Here is a 20962-nt window from a genome sequence, read left to right as displayed (position 1 = left end):
TGATAGACTCTCAACTCTAGCTCCCAAACCCAAGGTCGGGGAGTTGTGTCTCTGTCTGTTGAGACTTGGTGCTCCTTTCTCACAGATAGCTGGACGTCAGCGATGCAGGTGTGAGAAAGTAAAAATCTTCACACACACTGCGACAGGGAGGAGATGGTGCATGTAATTTGATTGGGTTGGAAAGACATTCCACCCTAGTCGGACAGAGAAGCTAAAAGGCAGAAGCAACTTGAGGATCGTGGGCTCTTTGCATCACACCTTCGTGGTGTGTGCACTGATCTCCCCAGCTGGTTTTTGGTTTGTTGATGTGCACGATCAACATCCATGCTTTTTATTTGCTTTCCCCATTATTTTTATTTTCTTTATTATTTCAATAAATCGCACAAAAGGACAACTCTCTCTCATCTACTTCTTTATGGAAAATTTCCACCACAGAAATTGGCGTTGTCGGCAGGATCCCGCAGCAGGTCGTCTGGACGGTGTGACCAGGGACGATAGTCCTGAGGACTAGGGTCGCTCAGCCTCCAAACCTCTACAGACATTCAGAGCTGGGAGGACTGCTCACCCGTCTGGATCGCCTCTGACGAGATCCACGAACTCAGATTCAAACTCAAATCCTAATTTGGCTCGGCTCGGTGAGAGAGATTCCTTTGATTCGGAAAAAAAAAACAAAAAGATTGGAACTTTTATTTTTTTAATTTAGCTGAAACATTTCAATTATTTGAAAAAAAAGAAAAGAAATCTTCTATTTGGTTGAAACACTAAATTAATTTAAAAAAGGAAAAATTAATTAGGTCAAAGTCTGCCCTGGTGGCCGAGACGGTGGTTGCTAAGGGTTGGCTCGTGGGACCGAGCTTGTTTTGTCTGTACTGAGGATACAGACCAGTGTGCAGATCTGAGCGCAGTCCAAAGGGTGTGGACAAGGAAATAAAAGACGGCTTCTGTAAGACGGAGCGCGTTTGCAGGGGGAAGTGGTTTCGAGATACGAGGGACCCGGGTCTTAGAGGGGCCTGACGGTGAGGGACCACTTCCGAGAACCCTGTCGCTGATCTGAGCGGTTCCCTTTCTACGGAGACGTCCGTGGAAGAGAAATTTCGAAAAAAGGTTCCGGCCGGAACACATAAAAATCTAAGGCAGAAAACCGCCGGGACTCTGAAAGATGGGTTCGGGGCGATCTAAGTCTCCACCACCAGACTGCAGCATTACAAAAGTAAAAGTAATTAAAAGTAAAAGGTAAATATGGTTATTAGTGTGTTTCATGTTTCCATGAGTGGGAAACTGGTTATAGGTTCAAAAGGAGAATTACGTTGTGTAAAAGACATATGCACCTTTAAAAGATTTGAAAAAGCAAAACATCAAAACTAAAGCCCTAAAAGAAACAAAAGAGTGATGAGAGTAACAGAAAAAAAAAAAAAAAAAAAAAGGAGATAACAACTCTGGGGAAGAATTGTTTGCACTCTGCCACACCACACGCACACCACACACACATCATGTCAAGATCAAATGCTCCCACTGTTTCTGCTCTCTATCCTAATGCAGAACTGAGCGCGATGAGGGTAAATCCGGATCTGGACTCCTTTCCCACCATCAGCAGAAGAACCGAAGGAGAAGAAGCGCCGACCAACAACCAGAACAGGGTGGAAGCTCTGATACCACAGCAGCTGGAGGACACAGACCACAGCATGGACGCCTCAGCGACTCCACAACGTCTGCAGCCATCACGTTCTGGGCTCATCAGATGAACCAGCTACTACAAGCGTGTGTGTCTGACACAGACACCTGCTTATGACAATCAGCAAAGGAAAACAAGGACAGAGCAACAGCAGAGAAGACATGCTCTGACACAGACACTGGTTGAAACAACAGGAGAGGCTTCAGACGTGATCGGCCCAATAGAGCTGCATGCGAGGATCCAGGAAAGGTCTGTCATCGAGGAACAACTGTCCCATTGAAAGGCTTCACCCACTGGCGCTCACATGAGACTGATGGTTGGGGAAGGAGGAAGGTGACGGTTCCTTTTCACGTGACGTACAAGACGGTACCGCAAACACACACACACATTCATACACGCAATGAAGAAACACGCTTACAGCTGATACACGCTCAAATTCATGTTCATGCTTATCTGCTCGCAATGAAGAATCGCTTTTTGCTCAAAAAAAAATCCCACAGAGTGATTTTAAAAATATGACAAACAGCTAAATGACAACTGCTGCATGACTTTGCAGTCTGATGGGTTCAAACTATTTTAACTTGCAACAAATTCAGTAATAAAATCCTTCATGTTTCTAAAAATACTTGTGCACAATATAGGTTTGTCTGGCCAGACTATAGAAAAACAAAACCAGACTGTAGAAAAACAAAACAGACTATAGGAAGACTGAGACTGACTGAAACAGACTATTAATGACTATTAAAGGGAAGACGACTATTAGAGAGAAGTAATAATAATTACTGTACGTACCAGACTATTAAAGAAAACTTATTTTTTCACTGTCTTATGCAACATCTGACAGCGAGACACCTTGAGATTTATTGTTGCTTTCAAATTTATGCCCAGTTAATTTTTAGGAAGAGGTCTTGTGTAGTTTAGGTATTTGATTGGTTTCCACTCCAGACGGAGTGCAGGTTACATCTACAGACATTCTAAATAATCCCTCTTTTGTTGGTGTTAACTTCAGCTCAGCTGTGCTCTTATCATTGGCTGCTGAGGGGGGGCTGTAACTGAGGCCCTCACACAGGCTGCATCACAGCTTGTTTATGATTTCACACACACACACAAACTGACCTCAACCTCCCTCTTTTGGGATGAACACAGGTCTGCGCTTGCGATTTCATTTACTAACGAACAAAAAGATTTTTGATTTTTATTCTACAGTTCCACACGTCCCTCTGTGAAAACATGATGGAGACAGACGCAGGACGTGGGTCCTTTCGTGAACAGATGTGAACGGGGTGGAGACTGGTGAACGACTTCTGACCCCATGTGACGTATTCACCTACTTTGCATACTTTAAAAAAAAAAAAAAAAAAAAAAACTTTTTTTTATTCTGCCTGTCATGCACAACAAGCAGTGAACCTCCACATTCTAATGACACACTACATGTTTTTATTTTTATTTTTCAGAGGACGCTCTGAGCCAACACTCAGCCTTACAGGAAGCCCTGCTTCCCTGTGGCTCACACACAGACATGATGTAGGTTTGATCAGAGGATGTGAACCAGTGGTCATCACACCTAAATCTGACCACAGACCATGTAAACAACAACACCCTCTTAAAGGAGCCAAAGATGGCGTTACTGCAGACACCACTAAGCTACTGAAACATTGGATGCTACAGGCCACAAAGAGAGCCTGTCTAAATTACAGTTTGTTCAGACAAAGGTTATTTTCTGGGTCATTGTAATTACAGCTGATGGCAAATCCATCTCACCCAACTGAGTTAAAGCAATTTGAAACCTGCCTAAACCGTGCACGTATAAACAGCTGATGTCTTTTCTAGGTCTTTGTTCTTATTGTAGGAACTTCAGTCCTAACTTTACTGTCTTTGAGGCCCCACTCAGGGTTCTGATGCAGACGTCTTCATCGTCCACTTCTTGTCTCACGTGGACGTCTGAGGCTGAACAACGTTCACTGACCTCATGCTTGCTCTTCAGTCGACTCCTACTTTGGGTCTCCCTGATCTGACCCTATGCGACCTTTCACTCAAACAGTGGATGAGAAATCAGGTTGTACGACTTCTGTTCTTTTGTCCTCATTCTGTGTCTTTGATTCTTTTGGAATAGATCACATCTTTCCACAGCCCGATGGCTTAGATGCAACACCACCTTGCTCAACATGCTGAACATTACTATCAAGAGTCCGTCTTGAAGTCTGGCTCTTTGCTAAGACACTACTCTGCTCAGGCTGCAGAGTTGACCGCGTTGACTGAAGCTAGTAAACTAGCAGAAGGAGAGTCTGTTACCATCTACAGACTCCACAGATGCTCTGTGGAAGCATAGGAAGCTTTTGAAGTCTGATTGCAAACCTATCTTACATCATGATTAGGTTCTGCTTTGCTGGACGCTGTCCTGCTACAGTACCTACAGCTAATGCTGTTTGTAACTGTCCAACATCAGTGACGACTTTGTTTGTGCCGACATGCAGCTGCAGACGCTGCTGCGAAGGACGACAACCCCTCCCTCTCCTGATCCTTGTTTCCTCTCCTCATCCTTGTTCCCTCTCTCCAACTCTCTCTATCCTTTCCTTCCTTTTTTCCTCTCTCCCTGTGCTTTAAACATTTTCTACCTCGCAGGAACGCAGACTCTGGCTGACGAATGGTTCCACCTGTAGTCATGGAGTCTGGTTTGGGCCTGATGACACGCCGTGCCGCCCAAACACCTTTTCCCCATAATTCAGATTTCCAACAGGTGAAAACAGGCGACAGGACCATTACACCATCCAACGAGGGGACTGGCGATCGTTAGGAGTTCAGGAGGAAGCATTGGGACTCAAAACGGTGGCGAGGCCACTTCCAGGTCTTTCTGACGACCCACACGGCTGTGAAGATCACAGAAAGAGCGACTTGGATCAACTCCATCCAGGAAGGTCCCGGATCCGACAGACGACCCTCCATCTACATCTACACCACACAAGAAAACCACCACTGACGAAAAGAATTGAGAAGAACGACCCTCGCTGTGCTCACACACGCACTGAGGCGAGGCTGCGTTGACCGTTCAGCTAAAGGTGTGAGCCAAGCGCCGCCTAAAGCTGCACCGATGAATCACACTATCAGACCATACATCTACACACACGTTCCTGAGAAAACACACACACGAGCAGCCTTGAGTTGCCGACGCTGGACGACGTGTAGACTCTTCACATCACGGGAGTGACAGTGACTCAGACGACATTGGGAGGAAACCTGGCGGTGATAACGAACCCCAAGTGTCTCTGTGATCAGCTGATCACAACCTGAAGAACCCCAACGAACAATCAATACTTCAACACACAGGTTGGAAACAATCTAACGCTACTGTTCAACAGGAAGAAGCAGATTGTTACGAGACATCAATTGTAAACATGCTTTGTTAGACTTCATTTTATGTTACTTGGATTATTGCCTTTAGCATATGATGTTTCTATGTAACTTTACACACTACTTTTGAATGAGAAAATTCACAACAACAACAACACTGAGTTTAAATATCCTGAAGTTGACTTGGTGTTTAATTTGCTCACAATCACTTTATTCACTGCTACAATTAGTTCTATCCTTCATCTACAGATGAAAGACAACAGAAGCGGAAATATGCATCATCATTCTGGTTAAATCCCTGAATCTCCTATTCGCTCTAGACGCAAATGTACAATTAAAGATCCGAAAGCATTAAATCTATCTTAAGAATATATGAAACAGAACCCCACCGGAAACGTATGGCTATCATACATTAATTGTCTTTATTACATTACAATTGAATGGCCGTAGACACGTTGTTAGCAGAGAAAAGAGGCGGTTGTGTTATGTTTGGAGACGCATGTTGTACTTACATCCTGAATAACACTGATTCTAATGGTATTGTGGCGAAGGCGCTCCACGGCCTTTAGAGTCTCAGCTAACTCTGGTATAGATTCTTCCTCTTGGAATTGGCTAGACGAGATGTCTGGAAAATGGAAATCTGTTCTCATGTCCACAGCTGTTTCCTTTATAATTGAGATGGCTGTGATTCTCTTGTTTGGTTTTTGCGTTATCCCACTGGTTAGAGGTCTCATCATGCGTGCGACCTCAGCAACACTCTCGTATGAGATGACACAATGCACTATGTTCAAAAACCCCAACTCTAATTTACTTAATGACTTTGACGATGATCTTAGGCTATCTAATCACAAAATATAATCTGATACAAATATGATTATGAGCTTATTTTCTTCACATGCCAATACAGAGGTTATTCTTGTATAACTACCCAAAAACAGCTCCCAACCTTTTGTCCCTTAGTTACTTCCATTTTATGTGAAGGTGTATTTTGAATCTTGATGAGTTAATACCCTTATTGTTTCATTTGCAAGGATCTTTTATTATTACAGAATGTGATGTTAACAATTTTTCTTCTTAGTGGTTGATTAATGTGTAATCAAAAGGGGGGAGTGTTATGGCAAAAATTGTCTCTTCCTTATTTCTATGTCTCTTCCTTATTTCTATGCAGTTATTATACGAGTTATGACTTATGTTCTGCAATTAATATCTTATGTTTTGTCTTACTGTATGCATTTGACATTTCACCTAGATTGTTCAATGGTTGTCTCTGCCTGATAGACTCTCAACTCTAGCTCCCAAACCCAAGGTCGGGGAGTTGTGTCTCTGTCTGTTGAGACTTGGTGCTCCTTTCTCACAGATAGCTGGACGTCAGCGATGCAGGTGTGAGAAAGTAAAAATCTTCACACACACTGCGACAGGGAGGAGATGGTGCATGTAATTTGATTGGGTTGGAAAGACATTCCACCCTAGTCGGACAGAGAAGCTAAAAGGCAGAAGCAACTTGAGGATCGTGGGCTCTTTGCATCACACCTTCGTGGTGTGTGCACTGATCTCCCCAGCTGGTTTTTGGTTTGTTGATGTGCACGATCAACATCCATGCTTTTTATTTGCTTTCCCCATTATTTTTATTTTCTTTATTATTTCAATAAATCGCACAAAAGGACAACTCTCTCTCATCTACTTCTTTATGGAAAATTTCCACCACAGCAAGGACTATGCGTACACCTGTCAACCCGGTTAAGCTGTCCAATCCCAGTAACCCCTGAACAATGTCTTATACTGTATGAGATCCAAGTCTAAACAGCTGCTCCCATGCCAAAAAGTTTGTTTGCAAATGGCCCTAACCGTGTCAAAACATTTGAAATACTCAGCAAAAATGTATTTTGCCTTCAAACAATACAACTTGCAACCAAGTATATGAACACGTCCAATCAGTCATAACACAGTGGACAGCAATACAAACCACTGATCTCAGTGTGAATTAGTGCATCATTGATCACATTGTAGCCTGTTGCTATTTGTTGTCATTGTAGTTTATGTCAAATTTACCTTTTATGCAAAGACTGGGATCCAGATGAAGAAAGGCTTTTATTTATTGAATCCATGACATACATTTTTCAAACTGTGGGATTAGAGGATCAGACACAGCTACTGCACATGTGTCAATCCAATGAGAACGGGTTTACACATTTGTGTGCCTTCTCCTCTGTCAGAGAGCAGGTAGAAAGTCTCCCATGTACATGTTGGTACTGCATATCTGCCAAAGCTCTTGTGTTTGTACTCGGACAACGCTGATTCTTTTGCCTCTAAATAGGAGTGTGTCACATCTTCCTCAATAGGTTCACAAGATTTAACACATTGCACTGTGTTTCAAGGACGTCTGTGTGTTACATGTGCACATGGACATGGAAGGTTCCATGTCAGATTATCAGGCTGTGATTGTGTTCTACGTCTCCCAAGGATCTTAGATCTTCTAGATCAGATAGCTTTTTGCTGGAGATGACCTCGGAAACTGGAGATTGTCATGAACCAGCCTGGACACAACATGCAGTTACATCATTATTGTTGCAGACTCACTAATTATTACATACATATTCAAAAGGTTGACCTATGTAGTGAAGTGAAATAAGGAAGAAAATTATATAGACAAATGAACAACCTAATTAGTGTTATAACACTATTCTGATCTCAATCTATTAATTACAGTAAAGTTTCATAAAGGTGTTATATCATAATTTATAATAATTATTTTTACCATTTTACCAACGTAATCAGAATCTCTGTGATACATGAAGAAACACAACGTAAATATTATGTTTAACATGAAACATATTTATTACAATTTATGCTGTAGAGGAAAACATGGTAATAAAAATAATAGTTACCCTGCCAGACGCTAGAGCAACTTGCATGGGGGGGGTCGACGGCCCTGCCAGGCGCTGAACTCAGCCTCCAGGGTGAAAGAAAAGTCCATCCCACCACCATGCTGAACTGTACACGCAGGCCCCAGTGCCAGACGCAACCTGCGACAAGAACTGCCCAGCCAGACGCAAAGGCTAGTTCTCAGGGTAAATATTAACATTCAAACCTGTATTCATCCAGGAAAGAAAGAAAGGTCCCAGTGCCAGACGCTACCTGGGACAAGAACTGCCCAGCCAGATGCAAAGGCTAGTTCTCAGGGTTTGGATGAATACTTAAAATTACCAAGAAAGAAATCAAAAAAGAAAAAAAGAAGACAGTAGGATAAACTGGTCCTGTCAGAAACAGAGGCCAGTTATCCGTGAATGAAGAGGTGGCTGCTGCCATCCAACAAAGGCAAAGACCAAGTTTACTGTGTGACACAGTGTCTCACAGTAAAACATGGTCTTTTGGGAGCAGCCCCCTCCTCATCACTGTCCTCCCTACCTCTACCAGGTGTGCTGCTGCTGCTGCCGCTGCTAGGAGCCTCGTTGGTTTCCCCAACCGCTAAGTCCTCACTGGTCCCTTCCACTGTGGAGCCTGAGTCCTGAATAACAGGAGACAGGGGAAGGCCAGCATCGGGAACACAGGGCAGCTCAGAAGGAGCCACAATAGGTGGAACCAGAGGGGAAGGAGCAGGGGGTGAAGGTGGAATAGAAGAAGAAGGAGCAAAAGAGCATGGAGGAGAAAGAGGAGGAGCCGGAGAGCAAGAGGGAACAGGAGAAAAAGGAGGAGGGGGTGTGGAAGGAACAGAAGAAGGACGAACAGGAGAGCGTGGAGGAGAATGAGGAGGAGCAAAAGAGCAAGAAGGAACAGGAGAATAGGGAGGAGGGGGTGTGGAAGGAACAGAAGAAGGACGAACAGGAGAGCGTGGAGGAGAATGAGGAGCAGCAAAAGAGCGAGAAGGAACAGGAGAATAAGGAGGAGGGGGTGTGGAAGGAACAGAAGAAGGAACAGGAGAGTGTGGAGGAGAATAGGGAGGAGGAGGTGAGGAAGGAATAGCAGAAGGAACAGGAAAGCGTGGAGGAGAATGAGGAGGAAAGAGATCAGTGTAAAGAGGAAGTTGTGTGTAAGAAGGCAGGTCAAAGCGGGGTACCTCAATGCCAGAGGTGGGGGGGCCAACTTCCAGAACGTGGGAAGTGGCTCGCTCAAAGCGAGTCCTCCAACGCCTAGGTGGACGACCGTGCACAGCAACTGTGTGTGAAAGCCAGAGAACAGACATTTGGAACTCACTTCATCTTCATTCAAACTACAACAGGAGGCCTGTAACACTAAGCACCTAAACTGCATTCATGCTCACATTAGCTGCACTAACCACCTTGCATCACATGCATCATCTACTAGTCAGGTTTCTACCATGTTTTCACACATGACAGGAAATGCTGCACTTAGTACAACAGTAACAACAGTTTTTAGCTCGTTAAATGTACAAACTTAGACGTCTTGTTCACATGTGTTTGTCCCATTGAAATGAGACATACTCTCTACACTTGTCTGACAAACAAACACATTTTAGCTGCAAATGGAAAATACAGCGCTTGGTAAAAAAAAGTCAAGCTTAGCAAGCTAACCTGGGCACCTTGTTGCCATGGTGATTAAGAATAGGCGCCGAGTCGCCATCTTTTTTTTTTATTTCTACCAAATCTCAAACGCTAAATGGGGAAGAATTGTGCCAAAGCAAAGCAAAATATCAACGCTTCCACCTTTGTTAACATATTCAACTGCTATTACACCTAGCATTTAACCTTTCAGTCAGTGTTTACATCGTTCACCGTCAGACTGTACACACTTAAGACACTAGGAGGAGCCGCTTACCTTCCCCCTCCGGCTGCCACCGCTGTCTGCCTCCGCGGCTCCACCGTCTGAACCGTGTCCAGAGCTCCCAGATCCTCGGGGGCAAGTGGCGCTCCATTGCTTCTGCAAAACAAATTAATGTGGTCACAGACTTTTGTTTTGCTGTCAATGTCTCCAAGACCAGAGGCAAATGTGTAAAATCACACGGCTGCCCTTCTTTTATTAACTCAGCGCCGGTTACCATGGTTTTGACGCACGTGCACGGACGTGCGTGACCACGCAAAGGGGCCGCAATCAGACGCAGCTAAGCGATCTCTGCTAGCCTAAACATGGTCAGATTTTCTTTGTAGATAAAATGATTCGCCATGGTCTGTTTTCTTCGCGTCATATTATATCCGCTTTGTTTCGCCGCTCCAACCGTTGTATATTATTGTAAAGTTTTTATCCAATCATATTTCACCAGGCTTGTGTCGCCAGGCGATAACCAATCAGATCTCGAGTCTGCGACTGCGACTCCAATTATAAGGCAACATTAGCTCTGATTGGTCAGAAACCAAGTCAATCTTTTTTTTGTATTTCCTGTTTCTCCCTGCAAATTAATTCCGTGGTTACCATGTACAGGAATTTCCACGTGGACTTAAATTTGAACTGAACGATAATGGAAGATGTTGAAGTTGTTTAGGGCTGTTTAAACAAAGACGTTTTATCTGAGAGCGGTTTTATTGAAACTTTTCGGCCCTGGACAGCTGTATTTAGATAGCGAAGGATGTGGTCGGTGCTCAGTCAGAGTAAAATACTGCGGTCCAGTGGATCGCCATTCGTTCATCCGTCATTTATTTTTTAAATTGATCAATAATCTAACTAGAGCCCAAAATAAATCACTCACTATCAACGCTACTTTCTGTTTTCATAATAAGGTGTAATTATGTAAATCTGCAAAAGAAATATCTAATATACAAATATACAATAAACTTCTCATCTAACAATGGCTGTGCACTTTTACTGTATAATGTAGGATTTGTTAGTAGTTGAAAGCGGCATCTAATGCTAAAAAACAGTATTAGCTGTCAACTTTGGTATTGAATAAAATGGCTTTGGTCCATAATGCCAGACCGTCACTAGTATTTCCTCGTTCATTAGTTCATCCATACAGTATTTTAAGGTATGTCATGTGACTAAACTGCCGCAAAGGGTGTTCCCAGAATCTCCTGATGTTACCACCCAGTTGGGATTAGCTCACGGAAATGCAACACACTGACAGAAGTCAGTGCGGCCGACAGCCTTTTACACCGTCCACTACCTAATGTAGGTTACATGTTACTAAAGCATATTTAAACAAAGTTTCTAAGTTAAGCACAGAGCTTCAGACAGGTCAAACAAGCAGCGTCTGCATTTCAAGGAGGTCTGTGCTGAACATCTGCACGTGGACATTGAAGGTTCTGCTATGTGAGATTATCAGGCTGTGACAGTGTTCTACTTCTCCCACTGACCTTAGATCAGCTTGTCTCCTTTTGCTAGAGATGAACTCAGGAACTGGAGACTGTCACCAACCGGTTTGGACACGACATGCAGTTACTGTACATCATTATTGTTGCAGACTCGCTAATTATTACATCTGTATTCAATAAGTTGATGTATGTAGTAAAGTGAAGTAAGGAAGAAGTTTCTATGGACAAATGAACAACCTGATTAGTGTTACAACAAATTCTGATCTCAGTCTGTTATTTAACGCTTCATGAAAGTGTTGTGAGAGTGTCATGAGTAATGAGTAATTATTTTTACCATTTTACCAACATATTCAGAATCTCACAGTAAAACATGAAGAAATACAAAGTAAATGAGGTTTAACATGAAACGTATTTATTACAATTTGTTTCAAATTATTTATGAATATGACTTGTCTTGACTGTCTTCTGTTTACAGATGGAGGTCAACACCACTGATTATGTGAGGAGTCTCCCAAACCCAGCAGCACAGAGGGAGCAGTGATAAAGACACTTCCTCTATGTGGTTAGCACTGGGAGGCTCCCCTCTGTCGGGACCGGAGGCTGGAGGGAGCAAAGAGGCGAAGGATGCTAGAAGAAACATCACAAACAGATGTGTTGTTAACATACAAGTCTGCATTGAGATGTTAAGCTTATCACCACTTTACTACTCAGGTAAATTACTGCTCAGGTGATTACTTACAGCATTGAGCCTCTATACACACAGGTGACAACTTCTCTCCAGGTAGTCCTATGGTGTCTGTTGTCTCCATCCTCCACAGCTGCACCTGTCGCAACCAAAATGAAAACATTGGCTTCAGGAGCACATGACGTCAAGTACAGACTACGAATAAGCCACGATATGTCATTCTTACTGAATGTAATTGTGCAGCCGAATTTCCTGCAATCCGTTTGACATCTCCTTGGACTGCAGGACCATGGTCCAGATCGGTCGTCTCTAGTAAGTGAAAGCATTAGAATGCAGAGTGAGTAACTACATCAGAGAAATACTTGAAGGACATTTTAGTTGTATTTACCATTGCCTGTTGTCTCCTTCTGCAGCTAAAAGACACAAAGACAAAATATTACACTACTGTCAATTAAATGTAGAAAAAGTCAAATGTAAACGTATCCCAACTTAACATCTTTATTTACTTACCTTGTGTATTTATTTTACCTTAATCTGCAGGAAAAAATAATAAAACAGATAAAGTGTCACCAGATAAGTGTAACTTATCCTTTGTGTTTCTTTATCTCAACCTAATAGAACAAATAAAGTGGTACATGTCTCCTCACCTCCTTCTCCTCGTCTCCTGGTGCCCTCATCGTCTTCTCCTTACGAAACTGAATGTGAAGAAAGATGATTAATTTGTAGGATCAGGTTGTAATACAAACATTTATTTCTACTCAACTACTTCCTTTGACATCTTTGAAATGGTCACACAATCAAAATCCTGTATTCACCTTTGTCCACTGGACTGACAGACACACTGGTCAGTACATCAGTATCAGTGGCACTGCTCCCTGTGGTGTGGAGCATGATTGGAACAGCAGACAACCATGTGTCCCCTCCATAACACATGATGCTGCAGTCCATCCTGCTTTGCCACTGAGGAGCTTCAGTGGGAGATGACATGTGTCCCCAGTGCCACTGTGACTGAACTGACCTATGGCTGTAGAGGAAAACATGGTAATAAAAATAATAGTTACCCTGCCAGACGCTAGAGCAACTTGCATGGGGGGGTCGACGGCCCTGCCAGGCGCAGAACTCAGCCTCCAGGGTGAAAGAAAAGTCCATCCCACCACCATGCTGAACTGTACACGCAGGCCCCAGTGCCAGACGCAACCTGCGACAAGAACTGCCCAGCCAGACGCAAAGGCTAGTTCTCAGGGTAAATATTAGCATTTAAACCTGTATTCATCCAGGAAAGAAAGAAAGGTCCCAGTGCCAGACGCTACCTGGGACAAGAACTGCCCAGCCAGACGCAAAGGCTAGTTCTCAGGGTTTGGATGAATACTTAAAATTACCAAGAAAGAAATCAAAAAAGAAAAAAAGAAGACAGTAGGATAAACTGGTCCTGTCAGAAACAGAGGCCAGTTATCCGTGAATGAAGAGGTGGCTGCTGCCATCCAACAAAGGCAAAGACCAAGTTTACTGTGTGACACAGTGTCTCACAGTAAAACATGGTCTTTTGGGAGCAGCCCCCTCCTCATCACTGTCCTCCCTACCTCTACCAGGTGTGCTGCTGCTGCTGCCGCTGCTAGGAGCCTCGTTGGTTTCCCCAACCGCTAAGTCCTCACTGGTCCCTTCCACTGTGGAGCCTGAGTCCTGAATAACAGGAGACAGGGGAAGGCCAGCATCGGGAACACAGGGCAGCTCAGAAGGAGCCACAATAGGTGGAACCAGAGGGGAAGGAGCAGTGGGTGAAGGTGGAATAGAAGAAGAAGGAGCAAAAGAGCATGGAGGAGAAAGAGGAGGAGCCGGAGAGCAAGAGGGAACAGGAGAATAAGGAGGAGGGGGTGTGGAAGGAACAGAAGAAGGACGAACAGGAGAGCGTGGAGGAGAATGAGGAGGAGCAAAAGAGCGAGAAGGAACAGGAGAATAAGGAGGAGGGGGTGTGGAAGGAACAGAAGAAGGACGAACAGGAGAGCGTGGAGGAGAATGAGGAGCAGCAAAAGAGCGAGAAGGAACAGGAGAATAAGGAGGAGGGGGTGTGGAAGGAACAGAAGAAGGAACAGGAGAGTGTGGAGGAGAATAGGGAGGAGGAGGTGAGGAAGGAATAGCAGAAGGAACAGGAAAGCGTGGAGGAGAATGAGGAGGAAAGAGATCAGTGTAAAGAGGAAGTCGAACATCTAAGTAAGAAGGCAGGTCAAAGCGGGGTACCTCAATGCCAGAGGTGGGGGGCCCAACTTCCTGAACGTGGGAAGTGGCTCGCTCAAAGCGAGTCCTCCAACGCCTAGGTGGACGACCGTGCACAGCAACTGTGTGTGAAAGCCAGAGAACAGACATTTGGAACTCACTTCATCTTCATTCACACTACAACAGGAGGCCTGTAACACTAAGCACCTAAACTGCATTCATGCTCACATTAGCTGCACTAACCACCTTGCATCACATGCATCATCTACTAGTCAGGTTTCTACCATGTTTTCACACATGACAGGAAATGCTGCACTTAGTACAACAGTAACAACAGTTTTTAGCTCGTTAAATGTACAAACTTAGACGTCTTGTTCACATGTGTTTGTCCCATTGAAATGAGACATACTCTCTACACTTGTCTGACAAACAAACACATTTTAGCTGCAAATGGAAAATACAGCGCTTGGTAAAAAAAAGTCAAGCTTAGCAAGCTAACCTGGGCACCTTGTTGCCATGGTGATTAAGAATAGGCGCCGAGTCGCCATCTTTTTTTTTATTTCTACCAAATCTCAAACGATAAATGGGGAAGAATTGTGCCAAAGCAAAGCAAAATATCAACGCTTCCACCTTTGTTAACATATTCAACTGCTATTACACCTAGCATTTAACCTTTCAGTCAGTGTTTACATCGTTCACCGTCAGACTGTACACACTTAAGACACTAGGAGGAGCCGCTTACCTTCCCCCTCCGGCTGCCACCGCTGTCTGCCTCCGCGGCTCCACCGTCTGAACCGTGTCCAGAGCTCCCAGATCCTCGGGGGCAAGTGGCGCTCCATTGCTTCTGCAAAACAAATTAATGTGGTCACAGACTTTTGTTTTGCTGTCAATGTCTCCAAGACCAGAGGCAAATGTGTAAAATCACACGGCTGCGCTTCTTTTATTAACTCAGCGCCGGTTACCATGGTTTTGACGCACGTGCACGGACGTGCGTGACCACGCAAAGGGGCCGCAATCAGACGCAGCTAAGCGATCTCTGCTAGCCTAAACATGGTCAGATTTTCTTTGTAGATAAAATGATTCGCCATGGTCTGTTTTCTTCGCGTCATATTATATCCGCTTTGTTTCGCCGCTCCAACCGTTGTATATTATTGTAAAGTTTTTATCCAATCATATTTCACCAGGCTTGTGTCGCCAGGCGATAACCAATCAGATCTCGAGTCTGCGACTGCGACTCCAATTATAAGGCAACATTAGCTCTGATTGGTCAGAAACCAAGTCAATCTTTTTTTGTATTTCCTGTTTCTCCCTGCAAATTAATTCCGTGGTTACCATGTACAGGAATTTCCACATGGACTTAAATTTGAACTGAACGATAATGGAAGATGTTGAAGTTGTTTAGGGCTGTTTAAACAAAGACGTTTTATCTGAGAGCGGTTTTATTGAAACTTTTCGGCCCTGGACAGCTGTATTTAGATAGCGAAGGATGTGGTCGGTGCTCAGTCAGAGTAAAATACTGCGGTCCAGTGGATCGCCATTCGTTCATCCGTCATTTATTTTTTAAATTGATCAATAATCTAACTAGAGCCCAAAATAAATCACTCACTATCAACGCTACTTTCTGTTTTCATAATAAGGTGTAATTATGTAAATCTGCAAAAGAAATATCTAATATACAAATATACAATAAACTTCTCATCTAACAATGGCTGTGCACTTTTACTGTATAATGTAGGATTTGTTAGTAGTTGAAAGCGGCATCTAATGCTAAAAAACAGTATTAGCTGTCAACTTTGGTATTGAATAAAATGGCTTTGGTCCATAATGCCAGACCGTCACTAGTATTTCCTCGTTCATTAGTTCATCCATACAGTATTTTAAGGTATGTCATGTGACTAAACTGCCGCAAAGGGTGTTCCCAGAATCTCCTGATGTTACCACCCAGTTGGGATTAGCTCACGGAAATGCAACACACTGACAGAAGTCAGTGCGGCCGACAGCCGTTTACACCGTCCACTACCTAATGTAGGTTACATGTTACTAAAGCATATTTAAACAAAGTTTCTAAGTTAAGCACAGAGCTTCAGACAGGTCAAACAAGCAGCGTCTGCATTTCAAGGAGGTCTGTGCTGAACATCTGCACGTGGACATTGAAGGTTCTGCTATGTGAGATTATCAGGCTGTGACAGTGTTCTACTTCTCCCACTGACCTTAGATCAGCTTGTCTCCTTTTGCTAGAGATGAACTCAGGAACTGGAGACTGTCACCAACCGGTTTTGGACACGACATGCAGTTACTGTACATCATTATTGTTGCAGACTCGCTAATTATTACATCTGTATTCAATAAGTTGATGTATGTAGTAAAGTGAAGTAAGGAAGAAGTTTCTATGGACAAATGAACAACCTGATTAGTGTTACAACAAAATTCTGATCTCAGTCTGTTATTTAACGCTTCATGAAAGTGTTGTGAGAGTGTCATGAGTAATGAGTAATTATTTTTACCATTTTACCAACATATTCAGAATCTCACAGTAAAACATGAAGAAATACAAAGTAAATGAGGTTTAACATGAAACGTATTTATTACAATTTGTTTCAAATTATTTATGAATATGACTTGTCTTGACTGTCTTCTGTTTACAGATGGAGGTCAACACCACTGATTATGTGAAGAGTCTCCCAAACCCAGCAGCACAGAGGGAGCAGTGATAAAGACACTTCCTCTATGTGGTTAGCACTGGGAGGCTCCCCTCTGTCGGGACCGGAGGCTGGAGGGAGCAAAGAGGCGAAGGATGCTAGAAGAAACATCACAAACAGATGTGTTGTTAACATACAAGTCTGCATTGTGATGTTAAGCTTATCACCACTTTACTACTCAGGTAAATTACTGCTCAGGTGATTACTTACAGCATTGAGCCTCTATACACACAGGTGACAACTTCTCTCCAGGTAGTCCTATGGTGTCTGTTGTCTCCATCCTCCACAGCTGCACCTGTCGCAACCAAAATGAAAACATTGGCTTCAGGAGCACATGACGTCAAGTACAGACTACGAATAAGCCACGATATGTCATTCTTACTGAATGTAATTGTGCAGCCGAATTTCCTGCAATCCGTTTGACATCTCCTTGGACTGCAGGACCATGGTCCAGATCGGTCGTCTCTAGTAAAGTGAAAGCATTAGAATGCAGAGTGAGTAACTACATCAGAGAAATACTTGAAGGACATTTTAGTTGTATTTACCATTGCCTGTTGTCTCCTTCTGCAGCTAAAAGACACAAAGACAAATATTACACTACTGTCAATTAAAATGTAGAAAAAGTCAAATGTAAACGTATCCCAACTTAACATCTTTATTTACTTACCTTGTGTATTTATTTTACCTTAATCTGCAGGAAAAAATAATAAAACAGATAAAGTGTCACCAGATAAGTGTAACTTATCCTTTGTGTTTCTTTATCTCAACCTAATAGAACAAATAAAGTGGTACGTGTCTCCTCACCTCCTTCTCCTCGTCTCCTGGTGCCCTCATCGTCTTCTCCTTACGAAACTGAATGTGAAGAAAGATGATTAATTTGTAGGATCAGGTTGTAATACAAACATTTATTTCTACTCAACTACTTCCTTTGACATCTTTGAAATGGTCACACAATCAAAATCCTGTATTCACCTTTGTCCACTGGACTGACAGACACACTGGTCAGTACATCAGTATCAGTGGCACTGCTCCCTGTGGTGTGGAGCATGATTGGAACAGCAGACAACCATGTGTCCCCTCCATAACACATGATGCTGCAGTCCATCCTGCTTTGCCACTGAGGAGCTTCAGTGGGAGATGACATGTGTCCCCAGTGCCACTGTGACTGAACTGACCTATGGCTGTAGAGGAAAACATGGTAATAAAAATAATAGTTACCCTGCCAGATGCTAGAGCAACTTGCATGGGGGGGTCGACGGCCCTGCCAGGCGCAGAACTCAGCCTCCAGGGTGAAAGAAAAGTCCATCCCACCACCATGCTGAACTGTACACGCAGGCCCCAGTGCCAGACGCAACCTGCGACAAGAACTGCCCAGCCAGACGCAAAGGCTAGTTCTCAGGGTAAATATTAGCATTTAAACCTGTATTCATCCAGGAAAGAAAGAAAGGTCCCAGTGCCAGACGCTACCTGGGACAAGAACTGCCCAGCCAGACGCAAAGGCTAGTTCTCAGGGTTTGGATGAATACTTAAAATTACCAAGAAAGAAATCAAAAAAGAAAAAAGAAGACAGTAGGATAAACTGGTCCTGTCAGAAACAGAGGCCAGTTATCCGTGAATGAAGAGGTGGCTGCTGCCATCCAACAAAGGCAAAGACCAAGTTTACTGTGTGACACAGTGTCTCACAGTAAAACATGGTCTTTTGGGAGCAGCCCCCTCCTCATCACTGTCCTCCCTACCTCTACCAGGTGTGCTGCTGCTGCTGCCGCTGCTAGGAGCCTCGTTGGTTTCCCCAACCGCTAAGTCCTCACTGGTCCCTTCCACTGTGGAGCCTGAGTCCTGAATAACAGGAGACAGGGGAAGGCCAGCATCGGGAACACAGGGCAGCTCAGAAGGAGCCACAATAGGTGGAACCAGAGGGGAAGGAGCAGGGGGTGAAGGTGGAATAGAAGAAGAAGGAGCAAAAGAGCATGGAGGAGAAAGAGGAGGAGCCGGAGAGCAAGAGGGAACAGGAGAATAAGGAGGAGGGGGTGTGGAAGGAACAGAAGAAGGACGAACAGGAGAGCGTGGAGGAGAATGAGGAGGAGCAAAAGAGCGAGAAGGAACAGGAGAATAAGGAGGAGGGGGTGTGGAAGGAACAGAAGAAGGACGAACAGGAGAGCGTGGAGGAGAATGAGGAGCAGCAAAAGAGCGAGAAGGAACAGGAGAATAAGGAGGAGGGGGGGTGGAAGGAACAGAAGAAGGAACAGGAGAGTGTGGAGGAGAATAGGGAGGAGGAGGTGAGGAAGGAATAGCAGAAGGAACAGGAAAGCGTGGAGGAGAATGAGGAGGAAAGAGATCAGTGTAAAGAGGAAGTCGAACATCTAAGTAAGAAGGCAGGTCAAAGCGGGGTACCTCAATGCCAGAGGTGGGGGGCCCAACTTCCTGAACGTGGGAAGTGGCTCGCTCAAAGCGAGTCCTCCAACGCCTAGGTGGACGACCGTGCACAGCAACTGTGTGTGAAAGCCAGAGAACAGACATTTGGAACTCACTTCATCTTCATTCACACTACAACAGGAGGCCTGTAACACTAAGCACCTAAACTGCATTCATGCTCACATTAGCTGCACTAACCACCCTGCATCACATGCATCATCTACTAGTCAGGTTTCTACCATGTTTTCACACATGACAGGAAATGCTGCACTTAGTACAACAGTAACAACAGTTTTTAGCTCGTTAAATGTACAAACTTAGACGTCTTGTTCACATGTGTTTGTCCCATTGAAATGAGACATACTCTCTACACTTGTCTGACAAACAAACACATTTTAGCTGCAAATGGAAAATACAGCGCTTGGTAAAAAAAAGTCAAGCTTAGCAAGCTAACCTGGGCACCTTGTTGCCATGGTGATTAAGAATAGGCGCCGAGTCGCCATCTTTTTTTTATTTCTACCAAATCTCCAACGATAAATGGGGAAGAATTGTGCCAAAGCAAAGCAAAATATCAACGCTTCCACCTTTGTTAACATATTCAACTGCTATTACACCTAGCATTTAACCTTTCAGTCAGTGTTTACATCGTTCACCGTCAGACTGTACACACTTAAGACACTAGGAGGAGCCGCTTACCTTCCCCCTCCGGCTGCCACCGCTGTCTGCCTCCGCGGCTCCACCGTCTGAACCGTGTCCAGAGCTCCCAGATCCTCGGGGGCAAGTGGCGCTCCATTGCTTCTGCAAAACAAATTAATGTGGTCACAGACTTTTGTTTTGCTGTCAATGTCTCCAAGACCAGAGGCAAATGTGTAAAATCACACGGCTGCGCTTCTTTTATTAACTCAGCGCCGGTTACCATGGTTTTGACGCACGTGCACGGACGTGCGTGACCACGCAAAGGGGCCGCAATCAGACGCAGCTAAGCGATCTCTGCTAGCCTAAACATGGTCAGATTTTCTTTGTAGATAAAATGATTCGCCATGGTCTGTTTTCTTCGCGTCATATTATATCCGCTTTGTTTCGCCGCTCCAACCGTTGTATATTATTGTAAAGTTTTTATCCAATCATATTTCACCAGGCTTGTGTCGCCAGGCGATAACCAATCAGATCTCGAGTCTGCGACTGCGACTCCAATTATAAGGCAACATTAGCTCTGATTGGTCAGAAACCAAGTCAATCTTTTTTTGTATTTCCTGTTTCTCCCTGCAAATTAATTCCGTGGTTACCATGTACAGGAATTTCCACATGGACTTAAATTTGAACTGAACGATAATGGAAGATGTTGAAGTTGTTTAGGGCTGTTTAAACAAAGACGTTTTATCTGAGAGCGGTTTTATTGAAACTTTTCGGCCCTGGACAGCTGTATTTAGATAGCGAAGGATGTGGTCGGTGCTCAGTCAGAGTAAAATACTGCGGTCCAGTGGATCGCCATTCGTTCATCCGTCATTTATTTTTTAAATTGATCAATAATCTAACTAGAGCCCAAAATAAATCACTCACTATCAACGCTACTTTCTGTTTTCATAATAAGGTGTAATTATGTAAATCTGCAAAAGAAATATCTAATATACAAATATACAATAAACTTCTCATCTAACAATGGCTGTGCACTTTTACTGTATAATGTAGGATTTGTTAGTAGTTGAAAGCGGCATCTAATGCTAAAAAACAGTAT

General features: G+C 43.8%; 2 protein-coding genes and 1 long non-coding RNA gene across 15 annotated transcripts; 1 reads left to right on the top strand and 2 right to left on the bottom strand.

Annotated features, from left to right (window-relative positions):
* Positions 1-505: 505 nt before the first annotated feature.
* LOC129603411 (uncharacterized) lies at positions 506-3049 on the top strand. 2 transcript variants are annotated; one of them, XR_008693239.1, is made up of 2 exons: positions 506-635; positions 1540-3049. It is a non-coding gene; the product is annotated as an uncharacterized LOC129603411 (long non-coding RNA). The 2 variants fall into 2 exon arrangements; XR_008693238.1 differs by lacking the exon at positions 506-635 and adding an exon at positions 1125-1233.
* Positions 3050-4410: 1361 nt separating this feature from the next.
* LOC114846230 (uncharacterized) lies at positions 4411-10227 on the bottom strand. 5 transcript variants are annotated; one of them, XM_055504480.1, is made up of 5 exons: positions 10030-10227; positions 9794-9895; positions 8426-9172; positions 7906-8082; positions 4411-7554 (listed from the first exon to the last, which is right to left on the bottom strand). In XM_055504480.1, exons 2-5 carry the CDS (start codon positions 9888-9890, stop codon positions 7499-7501), a joined length of 1077 nt encoding a protein of 358 aa, XP_055360455.1. In that variant the 5' UTR covers positions 9891-9895; positions 10030-10227; the 3' UTR covers positions 4411-7498. The 5 variants fall into 5 exon arrangements, with proteins under 5 accessions (XP_055360455.1, XP_055360454.1, XP_055360452.1 ...); XM_055504477.1 differs by having other exon boundaries at positions 4412-7554; positions 10014-10224; XM_055504481.1 differs by having other exon boundaries at positions 4412-7554; positions 7906-8076; positions 10014-10224.
* Positions 10228-16676: 6449 nt separating this feature from the next.
* Positions 16677-20338, bottom strand: LOC129603444 (uncharacterized). Of its 8 annotated transcripts, none has more exons than XM_055504664.1 (10): positions 20144-20336; positions 19924-20025; positions 19207-19304; positions 18552-18651; positions 18034-18203; positions 17620-17667; positions 17361-17385; positions 17198-17280; positions 17026-17110; positions 16677-16913 (listed from the first exon to the last, which is right to left on the bottom strand). In XM_055504664.1, exons 2-10 carry the CDS (start codon positions 20018-20020, stop codon positions 16756-16758), a joined length of 864 nt encoding a protein of 287 aa, XP_055360639.1. In that variant the 5' UTR covers positions 20021-20025; positions 20144-20336; the 3' UTR covers positions 16677-16755. The 8 variants fall into 8 exon arrangements, 7 of the variants coding, with proteins under 7 accessions (XP_055360639.1, XP_055360640.1, XP_055360634.1 ...); XM_055504665.1 differs by having other exon boundaries at positions 18034-18182; XM_055504659.1 differs by having other exon boundaries at positions 18552-19304; positions 20144-20335.
* Positions 20339-20962: the final 624 nt, after the last annotated feature.

The sequence above is a fragment of the Betta splendens genome, chromosome 19, assembly GCF_900634795.4.
Source record: "Betta splendens chromosome 19, fBetSpl5.4, whole genome shotgun sequence".
NCBI classification, from domain to species: Eukaryota; Metazoa; Chordata; class Actinopteri; order Anabantiformes; family Osphronemidae; genus Betta; species Betta splendens.
This window is presented reverse-complemented; position numbering and strand designations above follow the sequence as displayed.

Coding starts and splice junctions, on each gene's coding strand:
- LOC114846230 (XM_055504480.1), bottom strand. CDS start 9,890: ATGGAGCGCCACTTGCCCCCGAGGATCTGGGAGCTCTGGACACGGTTC. Junction 9,173..9,793: donor GTGGCAGCCGGAGGGGGAAG/GTAAGCGGCTCC, acceptor TTTCACACACAG/TTGCTGTGCACGGTCGTCCA. Junction 7,555..7,905: donor TTGCTCTAGCGTCTGGCAGG/GTAACTATTATT, acceptor TGTTGTGTCCAG/GCTGGTTCATGACAATCTCC.
- LOC129603444 (XM_055504659.1), bottom strand. CDS start 20,020: ATGGAGCGCCACTTGCCCCCGAGGATCTGGGAGCTCTGGACACGGTTC. Junction 17,668..18,033: donor TTGCTCTAGCATCTGGCAGG/GTAACTATTATT, acceptor CTTCACATTCAG/TTTCGTAAGGAGAAGACGAT. Junction 16,914..17,025: donor GTGTATAGAGGCTCAATGCT/GTAAGTAATCAC, acceptor TGTTTCTTCTAG/CATCCTTCGCCTCTTTGCTC.